Below are 27,177 nucleotides of genomic sequence, written 5' to 3'. Positions count from 1 at the left end.
CCTTTGATAAGCGTATGATAAAGATTAAACTTATTACTCTGTTGGCATAAATAGGCAGCAGCCAAAGGATCAAATGAAATTACAGTGATTGATTGTATTTTTCTGCCAGTGGGATGGGGGATAATTGCCTTCTGGGTAACAGGGGATATGAATTCTCAATGTACTGTAATTCCATCCTCTGGCGCCACAGGGGATGCTGAAGATTAAAGGGACCCTGTGGAGGTTTCATTATAAACAACCAGGGTTTTCTTTAGATTCAGTTTTTCCCACCAAAATGCATTGTGTGTGACCGTAAGACCGAACAAACTAGTTGAGATGACTTGCATTGCTTCTTTTTTTTTTGCACGAGTTGAAACTTTTATTGTTTCTGAGATTGTAGACTTCTTAATCGTCTTATGTCACTGCACCCTCCATTTTTCCACTCATTACTGCCACCAGCTGTCACTGCTGATTTTTTTGCGGAAATGTGAATGTGAAGAACACAGACTCTAAAACATAAATATATTTAACAGGCAACATTTTATCATGATCGATACAGTGTCATTTGTGGTTTGGAGAACACTTTCACTTTGCCTTGCACCCGTGTTATTGATATCATTGCAATCCCTACCCTGCAAAGCGTAACAAAAGGAGTTTGAAAAAAGAGAGAGTTGTTTTGGTGGATAGTCTTGTTGCAGTATAATTATGCACAGGACAGTTATTGACACAAATGTGTATTATCATTTAATTCCTGTAATTATCTCCTCCCAGTCTAGTTACCATGGTCACAAACAAAGCAGTGCCATCAGGTCTGCAGCATCCCATTCGGCTAGCCATTCAATCGGCTTACAAGAAGTCTCCTCGCATTCATGTCCTCACTCTCCACCTTGTGCTCTGTCACAACAGAGAGAAACATGGAGCATAGGAAATCAGGCAAACCGCCAACTCCTAGCCGTGCCGTTGGCAAAGACTGCAGTTTGATTGGAGCAGCACCAACTGGAGGATGAGGCTTTATTGCCACCGTAAAACCGAGTGAGAAACAGCTAGGGAGGCTGCCGCAAGACCCCAGATAAATCGACCATCCTTTCAAAAGTAGATAAGGTCAAACGCTGTCAACCTTTGGCTGACCTCATGAGATGGTTGTTAAATGTGCTTGAACATGAGGCTGTGCACCAACCATTAAAACATCCTCCAGAGGCTCCACTGTCTGCTGTTTTATTGTCTCAGTGTGGCACTCAATTAATCAACTAAAGCCACTAATTGGTTAGATCATCTGTTGTAGGCTATGATTCAATCTGAGGAGTGAAAGAACAGACATATACCCTATTATTAATGCAACTGTGGTTCTGAAGAGTTCATAGAGATCTTCGACTGATCTTTCTAATTAACCCTGACCTCATAATAATATAAAATGAATGGCTGACAGGACACATCATGTGATATAACAACATAATTTGTAATTTATTACCAATAATGGCCAAAGGGAGATAAATTGTTGATGTCACCCCATTAATATATTTTTAAAGCTTTTGCAGATAGTGGGACATCCATAAGTAAGAGAGCAGAGGTGACACGCAACGTGGCTTCAAACCCACGAGACTGCAGAGTCCGTGCGTGCACCAAGCCAACCCGATGAGCCATACGTAACATGTTATTTTTTCATGAAGTCACAGATGTCGAGATAAAACCAAGATGAGCCGAGTGACACGCACCTGCCACCAGGAGCTGTGCAGGTCGGCAAACATCAGTTCAATGACATCTCCCGCATGAATGCTGAGCGGGGGCCCACACTGGGGACAGGGGACGCCACTGTAGTCTCTGATCACAACCATCCTGGGTAAACCTAAAGAGACAGGAAATGCAAACACATTTAAACTCACACTTTTAAACATTTATCAGAGTCTTTTAAAGAGGAACATATAGCAGGAGCAAGAGTAGCCAGATTCATTACTTTTAGGCAATGCATCCTAAAAACTCCAACCATGTATGACATAAGGACGAGGGCACCACTGATGAGATCTAGGAATAAGTAATAGGCATTTGAATCACAGAGCGCTATGTTGCTCAGACTATGACTAAAATGGAAAGCTCGGATATTCAAAGTATTCCGTATACATGGGTTAAACTTGATGTTAATAACTGAAATTATAATGCTTTCAAGTTTACAGGGACCTCTTACTCTCAATAGAGCCGAGTGTAAACAAGATGTTTGGCTGCTGTTAAGTTGCTCTTTAAAATATATTTGTTAAATGTTCTGAGAGCGACAAACACAATTCTCCATCACAACAACATTGTATTAGATTGACAGCAGTGCTATGTCAAAACGTGGGCAAACAAACCAACAACTATCTGCTTGCCTCAATATCAGCAGAGGTGAGTGAGACAATTGTGTCTGTTTATTTATTCTTTTTTTATTTTCTGCACCAATCATGCAGTGAACAGAGCGAATGTCCTTACTGTCATTGTCCTAAATGTTTCAGCGCAATTGATCTACAACAGGTCCACATGTCTAAACCACGAGAATGGCACCATCCTAAAAAAGCAGTGATTTACTATTGCAGGAAATGAATCTCTTTGATTCGTGTACGTTGCAGCTCCAATCTTTCTTTGGCATAGCAGACAAACACAGCCACGAGCACCCGGCTGAGGCTAAGACTAAACAGCCCTGCCAACATAAAAGACACAGCCACTTACTCTCCACAGACTCACATATCTAGCCCCCTCAGGCACATCTCCTTGCAAGCTATGGCTCCCCTGCAAACCAGCCCGAGGAAACTACTGTCTGAGGGTGATCTCGGATGAATTGAATATCTAACATTCCTGTTTTTAATAAGAACAATAAGCACGGCTGTGGCTGTCTTTCTCATAAAGCCCCTTATGGAAATTGATTTAACACAAAGGCACGGCTCAGCGGTTGAGGCCAAGGCGTGCAGACTGCCGGAAATGCTTTTCTTCCAGCATCTCTCCTGCTGTAGTCCTCATAATGATTCCACCCACTCCAATTCATTTCAATGCCATTTTGGGTTTCGGCATCACGGCATGCGGTGAGAAAAGGGATAAGGATACCTTCTGAATCCTATTATTCATTTGTTATTCTTACTCAAATATATTTGTCAAAAGGAAACTGTTGTTGCTCATTTCCTCCTTGGAACCCTGTGTGTGAGCAGGAGGGATTCATGTCACATGTCACTGCTTTTCTTTTTTTGGGGGTTGAGTAATATTTGATCACAAATGTGAGGGGGGGTATGATAACATCTGAGGGTTAGCTCCACCATCTATCTCCTCAAGGTCTCACTCTGTACTCCTTTTCATCCTGTCTGTGTTTCTGATTTGATTTGGGCCAAGATGAAAGCAGCTTAAGAGGTACCACGTAAAGCCCTTAGCAGGTCCACAAAAGTGAAAAGTGGTGAAGTGGTCAAGTCATACTGACCTGGGTCTGGTGGTGTTGTATTTTCCTGTGGATGGAGAGCAAATGTCAGCAAGATGAAGAAAAAAAGAAAACGAGGAAGGCAGAAAGAGTTATGGAGAGAGAAAGAGGATATAGAGAGGCCATTCTTACTCCTTGTGCAGGTTCAGTCCGACCTGAAGAACGTTATACAGTCATCTGTGAGTGTTATACCCTTTAGAAGTGTGGTCTAATCATATTGAAAGTAAAAGACATCCCAGAGTAAATCTTAGGAGTTCTGTTTCTTAGCATTTTGTCTTTTAGGGGGAATTGTAATTATTTTTCTCGAAATTCTTAGCATCATTTTGTAACGAAGAAAAGTGTGAGGGCTCATTTTGTTTTAAACGTGAAAAAGCCCTAATCATTTTTCTGACAGGTGACATCTGTGGAGCTTGTGCCAAAGGAATACGAATATACAATATAGACTTTAAGTGTTTACTTAAAGTTTGTAGTTTTATTAGGAATGATGTGTCATTCGGTGCCATAGCCAGCTATGAGGTCACCAAGGTTTATCTTTGTGTGTTAGCATGCTAACATTTTCTAATATTATGACTTTATTTCCCATGATAAAAATGTAAGTTCAGGCAAATTTAAAGACTTTACTTCCCCAAACAAAAGACACAAGAGAGGACGGAACAGTGAATCATGCCAACATGCGTGTTTTTACAGAAGAATAAATATATGTAAGCAATACAGAATGCTTAAGAGCCTTTCCACTATATTAACTAATTTTGAACTGTCACCCGACGTTTTCCTTTTCATGAATGTAGACATTTACATCATAATTTGGTGCAGAAATATTCACAAGAATGCAGAAAGCAGTTTGACGTTCAAACTTTCCATATAATGATTCCTCACACACCGAGTTTCTACAATCTGGCTTCAATTCACCACCTCAACAATAGTGAAGTGGGGTAATTTGTCCAGAGATTCAAAAAATAAAAAATTCTGGACCACATTCATTTCAAAACGCTCGCTCTGGCCACAGTTTCATTATTGATTACATTGAAAGACAAGGCAGGAGATCTCATTGTCTGACTGTTATGTATTGACAGGATTCTGGCCAATCAGAACTCCTCATGTGTGTCATTACCTTATCTGCTATGTTATGCTTCACTTACTATGTTTGTGTCTCAGTCAAAGAGGAGAAGCAGTCCAGGACTTACCTTGGGTTTGGGCTTGGCAGAATCTGCAGTCAGGTGAGAGACAGACACAGTGAGAAGAATACAATATGAGAGTGTGGTGGCTTCCTGACTTACAACCTCAACTGTCAACCTCTGCTGGCCCTCATCACGCCTCAGAATGCATAAAGACCACCGTGCTTCTGCTGAGAAGGCTTGTCAAAGGCCTGAGCTGCGTGCAGCTGTCTGTGTATTCAGGACGAATGGCCCACACTTGTAATAAAGACCTAAAGCTTGACACGTGAGTATAATGCAACAACTGATAAATATATTTATGGCATACTTCAGCTTTAACTGCTAAACATCATCTGTTATTTGCAGTTGTTCTAATAAAATAATGTTATTTTTCTTTGAGAGGGAAATAAAGGAGGACATTTGAGCCTGTGGTGACAAAGTAAAGAAGGTCAAGGGATATATCTTCCAGAGAGATATGTTTTTTTTAAACAAATTCACTAGTACTCCAGCTGTTACATAGCTTGTGTACAAGGTTGGCAATCTGGCATATGTGTGGTGCTCGAGGAAAACTCATGGAGTGCACAAAATGTAAAGAGGTCCTCCTTTAGGGAGCATAAATGTGCTCAGTAAATTTCATGGCAATCTGCCTTTTAGATTTTGATATTTTGGCGTACAAGTTGAAGTTAAGGCCTGATGGTAGAGCTATAGGAAAGGTCACCAAAAAGTTAGAATATGTTGTCTGAGGGATATAAATACACACAGTAAATATCATGGAAATGATGCAATACGGTTACACACAATCGGTTTTGAAGGTTTCCATCTCACCTGTTTTCCCACAGATTTCCAGTCGACCCAGACACTCCTTATGAGCCCCCAGCCCACATTTCAGACAGAGGTAACCCTGGTTAAAGATGCCCCTTGACACAATAAAAAACAGGATATATTTCATGTATAACACCGTCCTTACGGGAAATACCTTGACATTTTGAGTCAGTCAAGATAAGAAAACAAATGGCACAGGAAATGTCCTTCAGTTTTCCAAAACCATGAATCTGATACAGCTAACAGTGTTTAGTACCTGTTTCAGTTAAATCACAGTGCTAATAAGCTATTTTCAGTTGGTGAGTGGTTGCACAAAAGTGCAATAACATGGTGATTTGCCATCCATGAACAATGTGTTTAGTTACAGTTGATGTTCAACCCGTTTCAGGTTGACAGGTACTTTATCAGCTCTACATAATTATCCAAAAGAGTCTGATCATTACGTATAAATATTACCTGAGCAACAGGTGACAGAAACTACAGGAAGTGATCCTTTCAAAGGTGTGCATCATGAACTGGTGGGTGTTGTGGTTGGCTTTCTCTGGACGAATATTTGATCTAAAGAAAAAATTTAAAAAAATGGTTAAATGAACATTAAATGAAAACAAGAGTCTAAAGCAGCCAGCAGCTCTGTGACGCTGCACCTCGGCACAACTGTGATTTGAGCTAAATTATAACTTCAGCACCTTAAAATGCTCACAATGACAATGCTAACATGCTGATGATACGCAGGTATGATGTTTACCATTTAGACAATCTTAGTTTTGTGTGTTAGCAGGCTAACATGTTCTAATTATCACTAAACACAATGTACAGCTGAGGCTAAAGGGGATGTAATTAGTTCAAGTATTGGACAAATGAAAATTCAGGGGATCAAACCCACAAATGTCAACCTCACAGTGGAGCTAGAGGAACAGTCGGGGGGTCACCAACATTATTAAGATTCATCCTCTGGAGACCATGAGTGTCTGTACAAGATTGTATGGCAACCCATCCAAATTTGTTGAGATATTTCAGTCAAGACCAAAGTAGTATAATGTCAGTGTGTCTCAGTGGTGGGAAACGTTTTCTGTCTGCAAAGAATTCTCAATCATTTCTTTGTTAGATGAATACAACTTCTTTGTTGTGTGAAAAACAAGCTTATTTATGTCTTCACTCCTGGCCATTCCTTCCTACTTCTGGCTAAAATGAAATCAATTTTACCTCCAGTCCACGTGTACTTGTAAATGAAGAGGGCTTGAATCAGTTGCATGTGTTCAAATGTGAGAGGGGCAATATGCGTAGCAGAAATAAGCAGCCTTTCTGGAACATGGACAAACGTTGAATACACCATTCTAAGCCATAAGTGCTGCCATGAGTGCTCCCATAAGTGGGTCCTTCATTGGAAGCCCACATCCTGTTCACAGGTACAATAAAGGGCGTAGGTTTGCATATTCTGAGTTTGGACTCATGGTTTAATGCACTTATTGTAAGTCGCTTTGGATAAAAGCGTCAGCTAAATGACATGTAATGTAATGTAATGTAATATGGTCCATAGGGACTAGTCACAACCAAAGTTTTGGTAAAGACACAATTGTCCCCACCAATATTTTGTTAATTTAAATTGCCTGTTTTAAATTATTGTGCACAATATAGTTGCAAACTCATTCGTATTATTATCTATACTATGTTCGTCGTCCAGAAGAGTGAAAAATACATTTCCACGTTTTCAAATGCGCCCTCGAGCCTGCGAGAAAAGATGCTGTCATTTAATTGGCTGAAGTGGCAGAGTCAGAAACACTCCGTGAATCGTGACTTACAGAAAGAGAGCTGGCAGTAGTCTGACACGGTAAGCTACTAAATACACCAGGAAATAATAAAGCCTCATATTAGTACTTCGTTTGGTCTCAGCATTGATATTGTTGACCCCTTTGTGCTTTGTAGTTAGGAAAATGCCACCAAAAAAGAAGAGATATCCAACGTTTTTCCCACACAGTGCAAACCTGCATTATTTTGAAATGCATTTAGGAAACTCAGAAATTCAGTGAAGATGTAGTGCAGGTTGAGGAAGCAGCAGCTGGATTTCAGGTGAGGTCTAACTCATGGCATTTTGTTAAGAATTACCATGCATTAGCAATGAAATTGAAGGACGAATGGGGGATCTGACTTTATGTCAGCACTTTTGGATTGTGAATTATGTGATGTTGAATAAAAAAAACAAGGCTGTTCGATAAAACCTGAACCTATTACCTAAATATACTAAATTGCTTTTGAAATAAATACATATACTATTCATATAAGGTCTACATTTATTTATTAAGGCATCATTTTGAAATGCATTCAGGAAACTCAGAAATTCAGTGAAGATGTAGTTCAGGTTGAGGAAGCAGCAGCTGGATCATCAGGACTTCAGGTGAGGTCTTACATTAATTCTGTGTTGAGGTGTATTATCATGGCTGACAGTGTAAATATTGTCTACCTGTTTTAAGTGAATTATTATTATGTCAAAACATGCATGTGCAGACTAGACTAAGTTCTCTTTGCTTTTTAGGGAACAGTCAGTTTGAGTGACAGTGACATTCATGAAGTGAGTGTAGCAGTGTCCTGGACATGAGGACTGAACCATACCATCCTGACCTTAAATCCATCAGAGTACAGCAACTTCAGCACAAGAAGTTACGGTTTCAGGCAAAGTGGTATACTCAGTATCCGTGGCTGCATTATAGCCCTATTTTGAAAAGGTACTTTGTTTTGAGTGTATCAAAGCATACACCATCAAAAAGACCACTCTGGAAAAAAGAATGTCCCAGCCTTCTGCTTAAATGGTTTTAGTAATTGGAAAAATGCCATTGAAAGCTTTAATCGCCATCAAGCGAGTACAGCACAGCATCATGCTGTAACAACACATGCATTGGAGAAAACGCCAGTTCACACCCAACTAGTGCAACGGCTAAAACACAGCAGGAGGCAAGGCACTGTCTAATTAAAATGATGGGATGCATGAGGTATCTTGCTAGACAGGTTCTTGCCTTTAGAGGACATGAGGTACAGAAGACCCTCTTCTGACCTATTGGTTTTATTACTGTTATTATGTTTAAATCAGATAAATCAGATTAACAAATGTTAATATAGTTTAATAAAGTTATCCTGTTCAACATAATATCAACAAAGTTTTTTTATATGGCGGGGGAATGGGTAGGGGGGGCTGGCAGTGTCCCTACCAATGCTGAGACCAAACCTACGACCTTGGGTACACTTTTGGTCTCATTACCCAAGGCACAACTAGCTGTTTTCAGACAAAACCCCTGTATCTGTGCAAAAATAAATGTTTCAAGAAGAAAGGGTTGGAAAATGGATATTTTTTCTTTTAGTTTTGGAAATTACACATGACGTTTTGAGCAAATGTCAAGGGCCTAGTGGGCACGTGGGTTTATGAGTTCATGTGTGACTACTTTCAGTTCAACAAGAGACGGAGAAGCACTTAAAATGCACATTGATGTACAGCCCGACACACTGTAGTGTTTCGCTACAGTGCATATATCGAGTATAATCCAGAGCACTCTGAGAAGTGAAAATGTTTTTGGGAAAGCCATATCCAATAGTCAGTATGCAAATCAGGAATATTGTTTTCATACACATCCACCCCAAACACAACACATTTTTTCAGTCAATCCACATGTATTGTCAAAACAACATTGTATACTACTGAATAAACATAACAAAGGATGCAGAAAGGATATCTGCCTGAGAAAAACCTCTCACTGTTACAAAATAATAAAAAAGATATACCTCCATAAAGCACTGATTTGAAGAACCATCGAGGCAGTGACTTCTTTGTAGTTCTGCAGCTCTTTGGAACAGTCTATGTGTATGTGTGTGTTTGTGTGTGTGTGTGTGTGCGTGTGTGACTGTGTGTGTGTGTGTGTGTGTGTGTGTGTTTGATTCCAGCTAAGACCTGATCAAACAGTGCACATGAAAGAGTCAATACCTCTCCTGGCCTTGATATAACATGCATGCAAACAAAGACAAATAGACAACATACTCCCACGTGCGCATACAAGTGCACAGTTATTTATTCCTGTTATACACACACTGGTCTTCTGCGCAGCCTACAAACTATCCTGACTGTGGTGTCCATGTGTTTGCATACTTACATGGCCATTTCAAACTGATCCAGCCACTTCTTCTTCAGTTCTCTGGTCTTAAAAAAGAACTCAAAGCCTGCGTGCCCCTGCTGGTGAGTCACGTAGAACGCGTAGCACCACTGTGGAGGCAGGAATTAAACTGAGTGAATTTCTCATGAATGCTTATGCACATTTGTGCATAAACGGTAGACTTCCCCGGCAACATGAACACAATTGTCTCACAATGTACACTTAAAAATGGTGGGTGGCACGATCGCTCAGTGGTTACACTATTACAGCAACAAACTGGACTGTCTCTCGTTTTAGTTTGCTTTTGTTTTCATTTATATCATAAATCACAGATACCCATGGTAGGATGTTAGGATTTATTTGTAACAGCAGGCTCACAGACTAACTAAGAATGAGTTTGGCAGCTGTTTTTTTTTTTTTTTTAGAGCAGCAGCAATAGACGTTTAATATAAATTACACTTTAATTTGACAGCAGTATTGGGCTTATTACTAAATTACAGTAATTTGGACATCAACTGTGAAGTCATAGTTAAATATAGTAATTCTACAGGAGCACACTGCTAAATCACAGTACAATACTGTCATAACTACTGTGTGTCATTTTACATTAATGTACTGTTAATATGATCCAGTAACTGGAAAGTGAGACTAATGTAACCATTAGCCGCTGGTAAGTGAATGTAAATGTACAGTCACACATTTGCAGTGCAGAGTTCTGCCCAAAGAGGATTTCAACTGTGATGACAGAGGAACCAAAGACTCCGTTGGATTTACTTTTCCAAATATATCCTAAATGTAGAAACACAATCCAAAAAGTAGTTTCAAAAGTACTTCACCTATTGTGTTTTATAAATCTTACAAAATCCTGAGTGTAGAAAATAACTATCGCCGACTTTCATAGCCCGGCAGGTTCTTCAACCGCTGGCCACCAAATATTTATTACCACTGCAGCACTTAACACGTTAAATGCCTTACCCATGGGCATATTTGGGAACGATTTTCAATCAATTCCCAAACCTTTCAGTTTTCGCCACCCTAATCTGTTCCAGCTTGTTGTGTCATAATAATAATGACAATAACAGGAAAAGTGGTAGGGTTTACCTGGCAGTGATTGGCCAGCCTTGCGAGGTCCTGCGTGTTTTAGAGCTCTGCAGAGTGTTAAATCATTGATGACTGTGTGGGTGCTCAGTGGCACCCCATTCACACTCTGAAGTTTCATTTAGCAGAAAATGATATATAGCTATGAGCAGCCTTGGAGGACTGCACACATTCATCACCTGATATTAGCATCTTTGTCCTGCGGTGTGTGTCTGTGTGTGTGTGTGTGTGTGTTGAGGTGAATGTAGCTTATATTGCTTAAATGTAGTTACACAGTATCTCTATGTTTGTGGAGATGTGTCTTGTTCTGTGTTTCTGTGGCACATGTCTGTGTACTGTTGTGCAGCAAAATATTGGAAGGTGGATGGGACAAAAATAATGACATATCCAGGCAAAATTACACTGTTTGTGTCATTACATGTGTACAAGATAACTGAGAATGATAATGGGGTCCCTTTGATAAAAAAACCACAGAACCATCCCATTCTGGCAAACTGTCAGATTCACATTAGCAATCAGCACCGGAGTGAGAAGACACCATCTGTGGGCATACATCAACAAGACATCAACGAGTCCCCTCCACTACGATACGGCCAACACACGGCGAACTGTGTGGGGTGAATGACCCTCCACCAGAAAGGGAGAGAACATCTTTCTAGATTACTCCCATGAAGCGTCCGACATTTATTTAAGCAATGAAATCTGCAGCCAAACGGATTTGGAATACGTTTCCGTACATTAGCTGTGCAGTTTACTGGTATGAGCCATAAAACTAATACAAATGGGAGGTAGATAGAGAGTCTATATTCAATGCAAAGTGCACAAATATGAATATACAAGGGCGGCATCCGTGTAATTATGTGTATTGAAGTATATTGTGTTTTGCAGCCAACTGACCTTTTTACCCTCTCTGTCGGTGGTAGGGTTGTTTGTGATCTTGAAGTTGTTGAGGTCAAGTATGTCCTTCATCTCATAGTTGTCTCCTCTTCTCTTGCAAACAATGACAGCCACATCAAAAAGAAATATGTGTCTGTAAAATAAGGAGACACAATCAAAACCATCATTTTACACTTTATTTGGCACATATACTGTATATATGTGCTCTTGCACACTGATGACAAATATGGTAAATGTATTCAACAGCTGCGTTTCATTAAAGTGACCTTCATCAGACATTTAGTGTGTGTTTTTCCTGTCTGATATCCTAATTCCTTTTAAAAGGACACTGAAGTTGAAGTGGAACAACCTGTCCTGTTTCCTCCTGTCAACACTGGAGACCATGCGCACCTCTCCGTCACCTTTTGGTCGACCATAGCTGAATAGAGGCTGATTCTAAAAGCAAAATAAGAGAGGGTTAACATGAATATGTTAAAATAAAAATGAATTATGTATATAATAAATGCATTTGAATTAAATGCATTGATAGGTTCAGTGCATATAGTAAAATAGTTCAAATGTGTTGAGGTGTCACGAGGGACACATCTCCAGCCTTGATGTGTTCTGCACTGAAACCCACATTTTTAGAGAGTCTCTTACAGAAAAATGAAATCTCGTTAACTAAATATTTTTAATCACAGTAAAAATGTGTTATTAAGATGATGCTGCCACTATTAGTTTTCATTAATAATGAATTTGAAGATTATTTTCTAAATTAATTGTTTTCCATAAAAAATGCCCATTAAAATTTCGCAGAGCTTAATGTCGATGTGTCCTTGAGCATGACACTTAACCCTGAATTGTTCCCTGTAGCTGTTCTACAGTGTATGAATGTAACATGATTGTAAGTCGCTTTGGATAAAAGCGTCAGCTAAATGACATGTAATGTAATGTAATGTAATGTGACGTATTGAAATGCTTGTTTTCGTTAGGCCAGCAGTCTAAAACCTAAAGATAGTTATCATGATAAATTATGAGAAAAGTAACAAATCACAATCGAGACGCTTTAACCAGGAAATGTTGAAGCAATAGGATAATTTGCACCCGTATAAAAGTGTACACAAACAGCTGCTGATAGAAAAATATTTTCATTTACCAGGTTTTCAATAGACCTCTGGTACTGGTCGATCTCCCTCAGTGTCTCATTATCTCTCTTCACCTCGTTGACAAACTGAGCCAGGTCCTAGGCAACACAGACACACACATGTAACACACCATATTCTGTTCTGTACATTGAAAGGAATAGTTTGCTCAGTAGTTTGGGAAAGACACTTATCCAAAGTACACTTATTTGCTTTCTTGCTGAGAGTTAGATGTGAGGATCAATAGCACTCTCATATTTGACTGGTCGTGGTGAAGCTGGAGCCAGAACAACGCTTGCTCAAACCAAAGTGTTAAAACCAGTTACGGGGAATAGTCGACCAAATAAAACCATAATTTTACACTTTATTTGGTACAGATAAAAACAGATATAACGTGTTTATTACTAAGTTTTAGGGGTGCTGGTAGGCAACCTACTGATGCCGTTTCTCCGTTTCCAATATTAATGCTAAGCTAACCTCGCTGCTGGCTGATGGTTTAACATACAGATATATGTTAATGTCAATTAAAGTATGTTTATGTTGTAGGCAGGGTGTTTTTGTCCTTCTGTGAGCTGAGCATGCGCGCCATATTAGTACATATTCTAAGTGTAAATCAAGCATTCAAGGTGTCTAAAATGATGCATTTGCTGCTTGTTTTGTGTCCTCAAATCAATTGCCTATTAAGCTCTGGTTACCTACTGGACTGGAAAAGGGAAGTGTTCCCTAGTGTGATGTTAAAAAAAAGTGGAATCAATTCACACCCACTTTGAGCAAAGAACCATGAGTGATTTATGACTTCTTCTTTTGTCATATAATAAAAGTTGATAGTTGAATGGCAGACAGCCTGTTTCCACTAAATCCTCTAGCTATTGGTAACAATCTGAAATCCCAATGATTACAGACCATTTACCATAAGCACTGCACTTACTTTCATGGCATCAAGAGCAATCTTCAAGTTATTCTTGTCAGCAGCATCGTGAGTGTGTTTGACTAGTTCCTGTTAGAGGAGGAGAGAAAGGAAAGGATAGACCGCGTTCACACACAAAACTCACACTCGAGCAAACATATTTAGCACGAGTAGTTGGATTATTGATTTCATTTAATTTAGATTACTTTTCAATGCTACCGTGTCGTTTTCACACAAAAACAAGCCTTTTCAAGCTCTAATAATTATCTTAAATTAATCTTATTTGAGGGCATAAGGAGTATTTTTTGGTGAATATTGACAAATATGCTTCATTTAACACCATAAAAGATGAAGACAGAGACAAATCATTCAAAAAGCTGTATGTCAGAGGAAAGGTGCTGGAATGAAACAAAGTGTATTTACTCAAGTATAGTACTTATACTAAGTAAGTACAAATATAATGTACTTACTTTACCTGAGTATTTAAATTGTATGATACTACTCCACTACATCTCAGAGGGAAACAGTGTTCCTTTGCCTCACAACATTATTTGACAGCTACAACTTTGAAAGTAAAGATTTAAGTTGCATACATAAGATCAGTACGTAAAACTGGCTCCACCTCAACCAGCTACAACATGAAAATGCTGCTTGCACATTCGTGGATTAGTAATAATAATCCAATCATTTGAATATAGATAATATAGAAAATGCATATGTTTTTCACAGTTTGGTTTTGCTACTTTTAAATTTAAATAAATGATCTAAATTCTTCTTCACACATCTGTCACATCTGTTTTATTAATCAACACATGGCGATTATTGCCGGGAGTGTAACTTGCACAGAGGCACAGTATAGAAGAAGACATGAGATAAAATAACGTATACTAGTCTAGAGTGAGACATATTCGCAGCAAACATAACTACATATCATAACACATTTCTGTGGCAGTTTATTTTTTCTATGATATATAATATTAAAGTTGGGGACAATCCTTTTAGGCATGTTTCAGTACCTCTCTTATTACGTTACAGAATGGAGAGATGAATTATTCCTCGACAGTGCTACAGTGCAACTTACGTGCTTTGCAGTATCCACTCTCACTTAATTTGACCCTTTCCTCTTCCCTTTCTATCTTTGTACCCACTTGCCAAAGTCCTCCTTAGGGGGCGGCTGAGAACACCAGGATCACCACCATTTACCACAGAGGCCTTTACCCTCCACAACAGTTTGAAACAGCTCTCTAGCCGTTGTCCTCGTCTGCCCTGTCAGCTGTGGTCTGACCTCCGATTCAGACTAACCAGGGGAGACGGGTCACACAGTTATCAGTAGGTAGTACAATTGATGGATATAATTGTGTAGAGTCAATAAGTCATGCAATGATAATTTCACGTGCAAATGTATTTTAGAATCAGATGACAGACATTACAGCTTCCCTTTTAAAAGGCACTTGTTTGTCAGCTCAATTTTCCCTTTATTCACTGTACTTTCTTTGAGCGATTTGACATAAGAAGAGTAAATGCAACGCCTAAATGACTAATCTTTTTTTTGCATCAATAATCGCCTGAGAAGCTGTAAAGATTGGCAAAGTGGTGGAGAATGTCGCCCTCAAGTGGCCACTTCTCTACTGAAAGAAGGATTTTGAATCAACTGAGATAACATTAATAAAAGGTAAGTAAAACTTGATGTCTTTTATAGAAAAAAAGATTAAATTGGCATGTATGCGATATCTTTAGAGAAGGCTGCAAGTTTGATTAGTTTTGATTAACACACCTTTTTCTAGTCAGGGAGGACTGATCTCTGAAATAAACAGATTTACTTTAAACCTTAAGTGGACTCTTAGACTCTCTTACTTTAAATGAGTGGAGTGGGACCTCCCTACCTGAAGAAGTAGGTGGTACTTGAGGACTCTCTGCATCGGGACAACCAGCAGGTCCCTCAGCGTAAACTTGCCATTGTTGGCTCTCTTCGAGCATTCCTGCAACAAACACAAGACACATGTTTATAACAGCATAAGTGACAAGCTCCACTATACAGATGATATTGTTGTTTCCTATTCTGTGTTATAGAGCACATACACTCATAGTTCATAAAGACATGAGATAACACACATTTTAAACCAACATGTTGTATCTTACAGTTACTTTCATTTAATATGACATACAATTAGCTATTTTAATTAATTTATAGTAGCAATGTTTTTCAAGTTTCTTAAAGCTGGAAAGAACAAGATACATAATGCAATAAAACATGTAATGTAATATATGTGTAGGGCACTAGGGGCCGCTGGAAAACATGAAGTCAGTACAATGGCGTGTATACATGTGCATTATTCAGGTCTCACCTCAAGCTTTAGACGGACATCCTCTTTCTCTTTGCAAATGAGGTCTAACACAGCAATAGCGATCTCCACCTGACTGCAGTATATCCCATAAATAAGCAGCCTGCAGAGGAGAGACACGGAAGCCTTTGATGAGTGGTTATTTGGAAAAGTACAGCCAGTGTGGGATATTGTGCTCACTCAAAATTAGAAAGTGTAACTTGTAATATGTTGCAATTAATTTGCTTGTGATAAAGATGATATTGAGTGATTCTCTCAAAAGAATCTGTTGCTAGACAGTCATCTACATTACATCACGATATGACTGAGAAAAGAATCCTCCTTGCTCTCTTGTGTATCATTTGCTGTACTTTCAGTGTAACCCTGGAATTTATAGAGAACTAAAAAAGACAAGTGGCTGGTGTGCAGCAGAATGGATACACAACTGAAAATGTCTCATGTAAATGAAGTTATGTTTGTCGTAGTGTTGCAAGACGCTGCATTCCAATGTATTGGCAGAAGATTGTAAGAGGAAAGTACAGTGATATAGTGAAGCTGCACACGTAACGCTGATTACTGCAACTCACATACTGTACTTTCCTTGCAACCTAACCATATATGTAGATGGATGTTTTCATTATTACCTCTCTTTGTAGCTGATGAAAATCTGGTAGAGATTTAAGGCATTTTTGTTTAAGATGGAGTCCTGCACGTCGACCATCAGGCTCTTGTGAACTTTAACCAGTTCCTGCATTAGAGAAAAAAGACATCGGTATCTGGATATGAACATTTTATTTCCATGTCATGTGACAAGAAGGGAACCTTGTAGGACTTACTGGAATGTTGACAAAAACTTTGTCGATTTCAGCCACAGAGAAAAACTTCCTGAGAGGGTTCAGGAAATACTGGAGAGAGAAACAATTGAACACCTGAATGAAGCATCACAGCGCCTCTTCTCAGATTCTTTCACTTCTTTCAGATTCTTTCACCAATGAGCCATACGAAATTGTAAAAAAAAAAAAAAAAGATAACTGTGACTTTTCCTGAAATGTCTCATTTAAATGACATTTAAAAATGAATTGTCTAATTTGCAGATTTATTTGTTTTAATGAATTTAAAACCATGTATTTTTAATGTCATAACATAATCTCAGTGCTCGATAGAACAATAGGATGTTTATGAACCTTCTCGATGGACTCCAGGGTCTCTGTGTATTTCTCCTCCGTCTGTTTGATCTCTGTGAGGCAGCAGCTCCGGACATCCACCTCTGCCTGCTTCGAGAAAGATGCACACAAAAGTTTGATACACCGATACGTTTTTTAAAAATTATTTCTAAACAACACTATTTTTAAAACAGCACATGCACACTTCCTCCTGTGTGCATCAAACAGCAATATGACTTTGCTTAACAGGGAAATTACTCTGACAAATGATTATTAAAAATATACATGCAGCATTTTCCTAAAAAAGAAAGTAATCGCTTTCAATCATCAGAAGAGAATTTCATTCACACATTTGTACCAGGTGAGAAGTTTATGTTATATATTGTGGGTTTATAGGCCGCCAATGTGTACCCCCCCGAAACATGTGTGTGTGTGTGTGTGTGTGTGTGTGTGTGTGTGTGTGTGTGTGTGTGTGTGTGTGTGTGTGTGTGTGTGTGTGTGTGTGTGCGTGTGTGTGTCCTTGCGGTACCGAAGGGGGATGCTGCTCATTCCTCATGAGGTCTTCATAGATCTCTCCACCTGCGTAGTCTTCTTCCAGCCCGTAGACCGCTGCATACAAGTCGTCCTCATCCTCGGGGGCATTCTCACTATCACACATGCACGCACACACAGTTCTGTTGTGTATATGTGATTACAAATTGTTTTGGGTTGTTCTTTTCCTCATATTCATTAACTCATCATAATCACTGCATGTATTAGATAATGAGCATTCAAGGAAAACGTTCTCTGAATATAACTAAAATGTGACATGAAAATAATACAAATATTGGACTTGTTTTACTCATATTTGTTTGCCCTTATTGGTCTCTGTCAATCAAATGTGATTGATGTGGGTAGTAAGCAAGAAGTCATCAAAAGCATGCAGCATTACTCATTTGATCCCTCTGACATTAACAGAGAACCGGAGCCAAGTCTTACAACAAAATACGTGGGTGTCCAGACCCCTGGAGAGCATGGATAATAATTCTGCTACAGAGCTAAATAATCACGTTCTATCAACACCAGTAATGGCCCTGCAGAGAGGAGCCTCATACATACTCAATCAAGTCTCCCAGATTATTGTAAATGTCCTCGTCTTTGAGGCTTTCCTCTGTGGGAAATGGCCTGGAAATGACAGCAAAGCAGTGTGAGGCTCAGTGTTTAACAGAAAAATCACAATGAAGAAAATACTATCAAAGAGTTACTTTTGCAGGAAACTAACTGTCGATCTATTCAAATGTTTTTAAGCATCCAGAACAGACTAATATGCTTTTGTACAGCAGAACGGGACACACATTGGTAACAACTAGTTCACAAGTCCACATAATTAAATCTGCAAATCTGAAAAAATATATTAATATAATAATAAAAGAAATACATAGAACATTAAAATGCTAAATAGAAGTCACAGGCTGATAAACAACATCCTTATTTATTTATTTTCTGTCTCTCAGGGCATACTCATTTCTTTTAAAGAAAGATTGCTAAAAAAAAAAAAAGGATAAAAATGTGTTTGCTAGTTTTTTTTATATTGGGTAACTTACTTGATTACTCCTTGCTGTGCAATTGCTGTGTAGGAGAGCTTGGATAGTGTGTCCATAACCTGGTAAAAAATAAAGTGGGTTAATTAATACAGGCACAAAGAGAGAGCGGGAAAGGGGGAGATGGAGAAAGCTATGCTAGTATCATGTCATCAGGAATTATTGTAATAAATACATCTCAAATTAATCTCTTCATACATCAATGCAATAAGCACTCCAGCAGCAACACACCAGCAGCGACTTAGCGACCAACTGGCTACAGCATAGAAAACATGTGTAACACCATAAAACTATTTAGAATCCATCTGCTGAAACAGCAACAACCAATATCTCAACAGGGAGCAACACATCGGTTACGACTATGAAAAAGTCCCCTGAACTGGGGACCTTGCTGTATCTCATTTCATCTCTCTACCAGCACTATCAAATCATCTCTCATCTAATACTATCTGATAAGGGCATAAAAGAAATCACAAAAAATATTTTGTATAAATGCAGTAATGGTAGTGTTGGTGGTAGCTATTGTGTGTGCAACAACATGTCTATCGTTGCACAACAAGCCACTCATGAGCCAAAAAACTTTACCAAAATAAGACTTGAGTAGCAGGAATTCATTTTCTGAATTTTATAGTTCCATATTTGTCGTGGTAGCGGCAAAATATGTGAGAGAAAATTCTAGTAAAAACCAGTAGAACACGAGACTTAACTGCGCTCCTTCAAAATCTGACTCCATTGTTATGTAACAACGTTTGTAGTGCGTGTACGTAATAGAATACAATATGGACGTAATTTCCACAACGTCACCCACAGGTTTCTGAAGAGCCGTTGTGAAGCTCAAAGTGGGTGGCTGCCCTCCGCCCGTCGCCATCTTGGCAATAACGAGTAAAAGAAATTGCAAAAATGTGCATCATCGATGGTGCTGAGGTGGGCCCAGATGACGTAGCAGAACGAGCAGCTAGAGAGCTGATACAGCTCCCACCTGTCACTCAAAGTGGCCGTGACCTCAATTATGATAAACTTTAATTTTGTTCTATTATTATTAGTTATATTATTAGTATTATTTACATTATTATCATTTTTATTATAATTAGATTATTTTTATGCAAATATAATACAATTGGAATGAGACAGACAGCAGACAGAGAGGCGGAGAAAGATACACATGGTCTGCAGGAAATGGTCAGGCCTCCTCCTTTGCCTCTTAACATTGTATGTGTGTGTGTGGTTGTGTGTGTGGCTGTGTGTGTGTGTGGTGGGGGTGTTTGTGTATGAGATAGAAGTGAAAAGTCTGATCAACAGATATGTACCGGAACTCGGCTACAACTCAACTACACCACCAATAAACCAATATGCTGAAACCTATCCATGCTGCTTCCATCGCCAATATAAAATATTATCAAAATTACAACATTTTAAGTAAATAAACACATTACAATTTGCATGAGAAAAAGTACAGCTTTAAAAACCAACAGTCAGTGTATGTACATTAGTTGTATGTACATTAGTTGTACATATGTGTGCCTAAAGTCGGCAAACACAAATTAAACTGGGGAACAGAACTGATTTGAATCTGTGCTATAATAATAATTATTATTATTATTGTGTTTGTAGGAGCCATTAGTTATGTCTGTGTTTTATATGTTTGAATGTGGAGCCTACCTCAGGTTGACCACGGGTGGCGGTGTGTATTAGTGTGGTAGGTAGTTTATATATGGGGCACAGGTGCAACTGACAGATGTAATGTTGCATGGGTGACGGGGAGATCGCACGTTTTGTACCGCAAACAAGACAGACCAGAGGGAGACCAGGGAACTAATAGATAAGTCGTACTGTCAGTTGTGAACTGTAATTAAACGGGAACCTCACCCAAAGATACAAACGGCCTGGAATCTCTTTGTAAAAGCGAGTAAGGAACAAGATCTTTTCCTACGCACCCAGCCGAGTGGCTAGTCACGGAAACCAGTCACTATAGTGTTCCTTTAACAGAGTCGTTGCACACTGAACATAAATGTGTCCACTCAGATAAAGAGATCCTTACTGATCAAACAAACCACAGTATGATGGGGCATACAGTATTGACAGTGTTTAATGTGTATGTTTTGTTACACAAATTTAATAATTTCATAGCTCTATCTCCAAATTATGCCCAGATAAACCTAATAATTTATCATCAATCAATCATCACTTGAGTTGGCAGGAAGACGTTTCCAGTAAGAATGCTGCAAATGACTCTCTTCTCGTGAAAGGGGTTAGCTCTCACAGCCTGTCTGTCTGCACTTCATCTTTCTTCCTGTGTGAGTGAGTGCTGTGGCTTTGGCTACACCCAGGTGTGCTTGTGACTTGAAAGATTCATACTGGAGTGTGAGAGACCAGCTTTAGACTGCAAAACAAGGCTCTGCATCTACACTAGTTATTCACAATAGATGAAACATTGTCTTTGCTGCAAAATTATACAAGTAGAAATACTGACACACATTAACAATAAACGATATGTAAAGCTCATAGGGTTTAAATTAATTAATTGAATTAAATTTAACTAAAAAGTGTCCTGTTTTGATTATTCCGTTAAAAAAAACTGAGCAATATTTAGTGAGCTTCAGAGGATATTTGGGTTGTGTTACTTTCAGACAGCCAGGCTCGCTGTTTCCAGTCTTCAATCTAAACTAAGATAATCACCCCTCTGCTTGTAGCTTCATATTTAAGAGAAACATCTATATCTTACATTAAAGAGTAAATAAGCGTAATTAACCAAAACATGCCATCGCTTTTTTAAAAAGAAAACCAAAACGTACAATTTCATTTTCTCTATTTACTTGAATTTAGGAAGCAAACATTTGGCTTTCACAGTCAAGATTGACATCTTGTTATGTTGAGGAAAGGAATAAACACATGTCCGGCTTCCAGGCTGCTTACTGCAGTCAGCGTGGCTGTTCGGGGGGAAGCTGGTAGTAGCTCAGCAGAGGAATGTAGGTTAGAGAGCTCTCATTAGATATGCAGTGGACTAATGCTCAGTCTACGGGCAGAGTTGGCACACCTCAACCCGGGTGGATTAGACTGGCTGAGATTTGAGATGTTCTCTTTTGGATGTTTTCTGGAAAATAGGGAAGAGATTGAGGATTTCTTGTTCGGCTGTACAACCCTTCCTGGAGTCAATCCAACCCAATCGGAAAACCTGCAGACACCCGTATTTTTAAACTAAAAACAAGTTATGATGCGACACAGTCTTCCCTCTCCGGAATCTTGTTTGTTTGATGGACAACTCTTGAACATGACTGAGATTATGCAGCCCAGCTTGTATGTGCTGTACGTATTTGCAGGCAGCACCTCCCATGCGGGATTATCAGCAGCCAGATTAACTGGAAGCTTCTGTAGAACACAACAAACTGAACTGAAAGAAAAGAGAGTCTGTGTGGGGAACTGCACGCAAAGCTAAATATGCAATCCCTCAAATTTACGGAGAGAATCAATGATCAATGAATAATTACAGTTATTAGAAGAAAATATTGTACAAGGGGTTGTAGTTTACCCATATTAAGCTTTTTGTGATGATAATAAGAATTTTACAGACTTATTATTCTCTATTTTAATAACAGCATTAATGCATAGATCTCTTTTATCAGATGTACTGAATGAATGCAAAGATTAATACATTCATACTATATTTACACATAGATAACCCAGAGATGCTCAGGCAACTCATACTGCTCCGAGGCAAAGTTATGCACCGAATGCACTGAACCAGGGAAATGAGGGAATGAGGCTGGTTCAGCGTGAGTGTGCTTTCTCCACTTAAATCAGGCTCCTTTGCTGCGAGAGTCTAGTGAGGAGCGCACTACAAACCCACTGACCTGGTAACACTGTTTACACTCACTGAAACCAGCTCCCACAATAACAATTCAAATGATGACAAGTAAATTAGTTGTAATAAAGATTTCATAAAAGGAAAATACAGTTGTTTTTTTGTATCACTATTGAGTAACTGCAGCTGCAGAACAATAATGTGATGTACTATGATGAAAAACATTTCAATGTCTACTTTTTTCATACAGCATTTTCTTTACAGCCACCATCACGTGATGCGTTTTGAGAATACAATATGAATTAGCTGTATTGCAAACGATAACACACTTTTAACACAATGTGTTCTATTGTTTCTAACTAAAACATCTGAAAAACAGAGAAAGACTGTAAAATGTACTATTGAATTGACAGACTCAATCAACTCAAACTCATTTCACCGCTAGTAAAAGTCAAGTGTTATAGCCGGAAAATCTTGAATATTTTTATAAATTGTTTCATCTTGAGAAGAAATTAGCCAAAAGAGGGGAGGAGAAGAAAAAAGAACAGAAGTAATATGTGCATTGTAGAAGAATATCATCATACGTAAAAACATGGATGAGGGTATTACCTTTCCAAAGTCTCGAACATCAAAGAGGTCGAAGGATTCAAATAAGTCCTTTTTCTTCATCCCAAACACGTCACAGCAACAAGTCAGAAATGTACGAATGTTCTTCAAGCACAGGAACTGCAAAGGGCAAAAAATGACACAGTATTTAGTATATCTTGTCTCTGTATATCACTTACATAAATAAGTGCATTTTTCTATTTGCTAGAATCATCTGAGGGACAAAATGTTCATTGGATTTTTTATAACTCTAGAAATAACTTCTATGGTCAGTCCCTCCAAACATAAAAAAAAAAAAGAAAATATATTTTAGTCGTACCTATAGCCATGCAGATCGTTTACACTACAATTGTTTCTCTTTGCTGTTAATGAGAATGAAAGGCATTTTTATACATTATTCACCTGAAACAGGTGCAAAATGAAAAGGCCAACCAAAACCATGATTTCTCAATGCAATAATACTTTGCGTGATTTACATTTCTTCACAGAAACAGTGTCCCAGATCAGTTTTCATTGAGAGTATTTTGTTGACAGCATGGCTAGTGGATTAACCAGAGTAACAGCGCCATTGTTTCTGGAAAGAGATACTGATACTGAGATACTCTTCAATTTTTAAAATATGTTTAATGTCTTTATCGTCTCAAATGAGCAAAAGAAATACGTGCCTTAATTGCAGCATCTTGAGAGAGATAGCTCCATCTGATTACTAAGAAAGTGTTTGTTTTTTTATTGTCATTTGAAAGAACCAACCATTTAAGTGTGTTTAACCTTAATAAACTGACATTAACACTATAATGCGAGCACAAAGAACTTGAAGCTGCCTTAATAAAGGTGAGGGTGAACAACACACAGCAAACTGAAAGTGAAAATATAAAGTTTCACAGTGCAAAAAAGAAACCACGAAACATGTGCTCTTTGGTGTCACTTCCTATGAGGATATGTGTCTCCGGGGGAGGAGTAGAGTAGAAGAACAATCGTAAAGACGATGTGCGTATGGCTACGGGTTCAAGCGTGGGCCACTGAAAATCTATCGACGCAAATGGTGCTGTAAAAAAACCACCCAGTAAAAGTAAACATAATATTCCCTTTTGCACATTATTAAGCAATGACTAAACTAGAGCCTGAGTTGATCCTTGAGACTAGATAGGCTCATTTTTATCACAGCAGCTCATCAAGGAGACGCCTGTAATCACTCCACCGCCCCAGGGGGCCTGTTTGTCTGCACAGGAAGTGCATGAACATGATGGCGTCGCACCACTCCTGATTACAGTCGCAGCCCTGGAGCATAAAATACAATTGCAGGTATTCCTTGGTATGCTTATATAGATTGAACTGAGGTTAATGGGTTGATTGATGCTGTGTTTAGTCGGGATCTTGATCCTGTTTACTTTTGATATTGCCCTATCAAGCTTTTATTTTGTAACTTATGACATTATTCATTATCTTGCGCTCATATTGATGTTTGGCAGCACTGAGTTATCTGATGAGAAAGTCTCTCTTGAAAGATTGTCTTTGAATATTCCTTTTATTCCACTTTCTCTATGCAAGAATGCATAACAAACGCAGAGATGACATTGAGAGACAAATTATTTATAATTTATACGTAATCATTTTACTGTCACACTCCAAGTTTTGCATTTGCACCCAGGCTAAACATACAATATGGTATAAATAGCACTTTCACTACAGTAAGTACACTGCACTCTCTTCTGTAGCCCATTACCTTCATGGCCTTGTTTCTATTTCCAAGATCGTAGGCCAACAGGGCACAATATAAGGGCCATTTAGAATCTGGAGCCCACTGACACACATGCCTTTCTCAAACATATTCAGACGGCCTACAGCTGCAGGCTTTGGCTATTCATTGTTCCTCACATTTTCCCCTGGTTTTGAGTGGATGTGCACAGACAGAGCGCAGACACAACAATGCAGTTTATAAGCAGGATCAAATCTGCTGCTCGAGAACTGGCTTTTATTCATTACAGAAGCAACGATTTTCAAAGAAATATTGTTCAGTTTGACTAGATGTGTCCATTTATTTATGGCAGTTTGTGGATGGTAAAATCCAATATAGTTTCTTTGCTTAAATGATGTTCAAGAAACCTGTTCAGATGCAGCATTGCAATCATATATTCATGACAACTAAAACTATTTTAAAATCTAACGTCTGAAAAACTAACCTTGTGAAGTCCACTAAAATGTTTGGTGTGTGTGCTTCACATTATGTTTTTTTTTTAATAATGACCTTATTAAGAAGCCAATATGTTGGAGAGTGGAGAGATGATACAGTTGTCATAGTTATCATCCTCCTAATGACCTGCAATGTTGCCTAAATGTAATTTGAGTCTTTGCACAGGAAGTCTTGTTCTTATACTGACATATTACAGGAAGATTATCAGTGAGTTTAAGTTTAGTTTAACAAGATATATTCAACAAACTACTGTCTCAATTATATCAAGTAAAATGTGATTTGTGCCACATTGAGATTCCATTAGTTTTTTTGTTTTATTAAACCTGTATTCAATCACTAACGTAGAGATAGACATCCTTTTGAGCTTTAGTTCATAAGTGTAAGAAATCACAAAGTCTCCTAATAGCTAACTGCACATGGCTACTAGCTGCTGCACACATAGTAAAAGTTCCCTAACAAATGGGTGGATCAAAGCTAGGATTTTATCAGGCCTCTCCAGTGACAGAAGGAATAATTAACGAGAGGTCAAGCCTTGGATCGTCCCCTTAGGGTTTCACAGACTTTTTTGATTTACTGAGGTAAATCAAAAAAGATGAAATAGCTTTAAGAATTTTTTTTATAAGGACATACAAAAGGATCCACATTGAGTCACTAATTGAGGACTAATTGTCACCTTTGTATAAAGCAGACTGATATATAGACATGTCCAAATGTCAGTTTGACACAGACACAAATGGATGGCTCTATGTTCCCAAATTCATGACTTGAACATAATGTGTGACGGATTGGAAATGATCAAAAGCTTTCCTTTGATCTGAAAAATCACTATTTTTAATAGAGTAACCTTAAGGGAAAAGTCACCTCACATACCACGTCAAACTTTTAAGACCCCTTAAATAAGGCTTCTTTATGGAAATATGTTGAATTTGACAGCAGTTTAGCGGTTCCTCTGCACACCTTACGACCAAAAGTTGTGTGTGAGAGCTGCGCCGAAATGATTAGTCTACCTGTGACATCTGTGGCCTGAGATTGATCTCCTTCAGGTTGATAGTGTGAGGTCTCAAGTTGTTCAGCAGTTGGCAAAGCAGCACCCCGTCCCGCAGGGTTTGCGCCAGGTCGAACACCTGCGCCGTGTCCGCAGTCACCCGGTGGTTGGCGGGCAGCACGTTGCAGCTGATCAGCCACATCGCGCATTGCCTCCAGTCCTCCATGTTGTCGGAGAGCGGTGAAAACAGCAAGTTAATGCCAAATGAAAAAAAAACCTTGCCCTTACTATTTTAAGCCTGCGCTTACGGCATGATAGCTGCCTCTGCGCCGCCCGCTCGTCTCGCCAAACTCCAGCATCGCCTCTGGAGGACGTGGAGAGCTGCTGCGGTTTAAGAGCGCGGCATGGCGCAGGCTGCGCGGAGCCCTGTCCGCATGTCTGAACTTCCCCCTTCCTTCTTCTGTGAGATTTCCATTTCCACAGAGGTGGTTGTAAACAAAACATTGTATTTCACCTTCTTCTGGAATGAATCGTCCATGAAACAAGCCCTGTAAAACACGGTCTGTGTGGAACTTCTAATGTGTTTAGCCGTGACAGTCGGTGTTTTATCAACGCTGATTATTTCCACGTTTGATATGTGTACAAATGTCAACTTGATTTCAAGGTCAACATGTGCAAGGCTTGATAACGTTATTTTAAACTTTGCACGAAGCTCCTCCGGCTGTTGGCTGCTATTGAAACATTTCACATTGACGTTTCTTTCATTTTACCTATGGAGCTCAAACTAATGGTTATTTCATTGTCAGTAAATCTGTATTATTATTTCAATTATTTCTGAATGATTGTTCAATATATTCAAAATATGGCCATCAGATGTTCCAAAAAATACCGAAATAGCAAATATATTGTAAGATAAAAAAGATTAAATCATCAGTTGACGATTTGCCTAATTAACATATTATTAAAATTGTTGGCAGTGAGTGTTTTGTTGGTC

The 27,177-nt window shown here is 38.8% G+C and overlaps 1 protein-coding gene across 3 annotated transcripts in view; it reads right to left on the bottom strand.

Moving 5' to 3' along the window:
* The window catches only part of LOC117746926 (guanine nucleotide exchange factor VAV3-like), a 40,778-nt gene extending 13,810 nt beyond the window's left edge, over window positions 1–26,968 (bottom strand). Inside the window, exons 1-20 of one of the 3 annotated variants that reach the window (XM_034556266.1) lie at window positions 26,206–26,968; window positions 23,011–23,127; window positions 18,606–18,664; window positions 18,121–18,186; window positions 17,552–17,669; window positions 17,044–17,130; window positions 16,696–16,764; window positions 16,504–16,607; window positions 15,884–15,983; window positions 15,422–15,517; window positions 13,560–13,628; window positions 12,646–12,732; window positions 11,860–11,945; window positions 11,511–11,643; window positions 9,516–9,625; window positions 5,839–5,940; window positions 5,386–5,477; window positions 4,591–4,613; window positions 3,410–3,434; window positions 1,692–1,822 (exon numbers count right to left, since the gene is read on the bottom strand). In XM_034556266.1, coding sequence (XP_034412157.1) covers window positions 1,692–1,822; window positions 3,410–3,434; window positions 4,591–4,613; window positions 5,386–5,477; window positions 5,839–5,940; window positions 9,516–9,625; window positions 11,511–11,643; window positions 11,860–11,945; window positions 12,646–12,732; window positions 13,560–13,628; window positions 15,422–15,517; window positions 15,884–15,983; window positions 16,504–16,607; window positions 16,696–16,764; window positions 17,044–17,130; window positions 17,552–17,669; window positions 18,121–18,186; window positions 18,606–18,664; window positions 23,011–23,127; window positions 26,206–26,409 — 1,878 coding nt within the window. In that variant the 5' untranslated portion in view covers window positions 26,410–26,968. Of the gene's footprint in view, window positions 1–1,691; window positions 1,823–3,409; window positions 3,435–4,590; window positions 4,614–5,385; window positions 5,478–5,838; window positions 5,941–9,515; window positions 9,626–11,510; window positions 11,644–11,859; window positions 11,946–12,645; window positions 12,733–13,559; window positions 13,629–15,421; window positions 15,518–15,883; window positions 15,984–16,503; window positions 16,608–16,695; window positions 16,765–17,043; window positions 17,134–17,551; window positions 17,670–18,120; window positions 18,187–18,605; window positions 18,665–23,010; window positions 23,128–26,205 lie in introns of all 3 variants that reach the window. The other 2 variants (XM_034556265.1, XM_034556267.1) reach the window with 2 other exon arrangements.
* Window positions 26,969–27,177: the final 209 nt, after the last annotated feature.

This window comes from Cyclopterus lumpus, chromosome 17 (assembly GCF_009769545.1).
Source record: "Cyclopterus lumpus isolate fCycLum1 chromosome 17, fCycLum1.pri, whole genome shotgun sequence".
NCBI classification, from domain to species: domain Eukaryota; kingdom Metazoa; phylum Chordata; class Actinopteri; order Perciformes; family Cyclopteridae; genus Cyclopterus; species Cyclopterus lumpus.
Note: the sequence above shows the minus strand (reverse complement) of the source record. Positions and strands in the feature narration are given on the sequence as shown.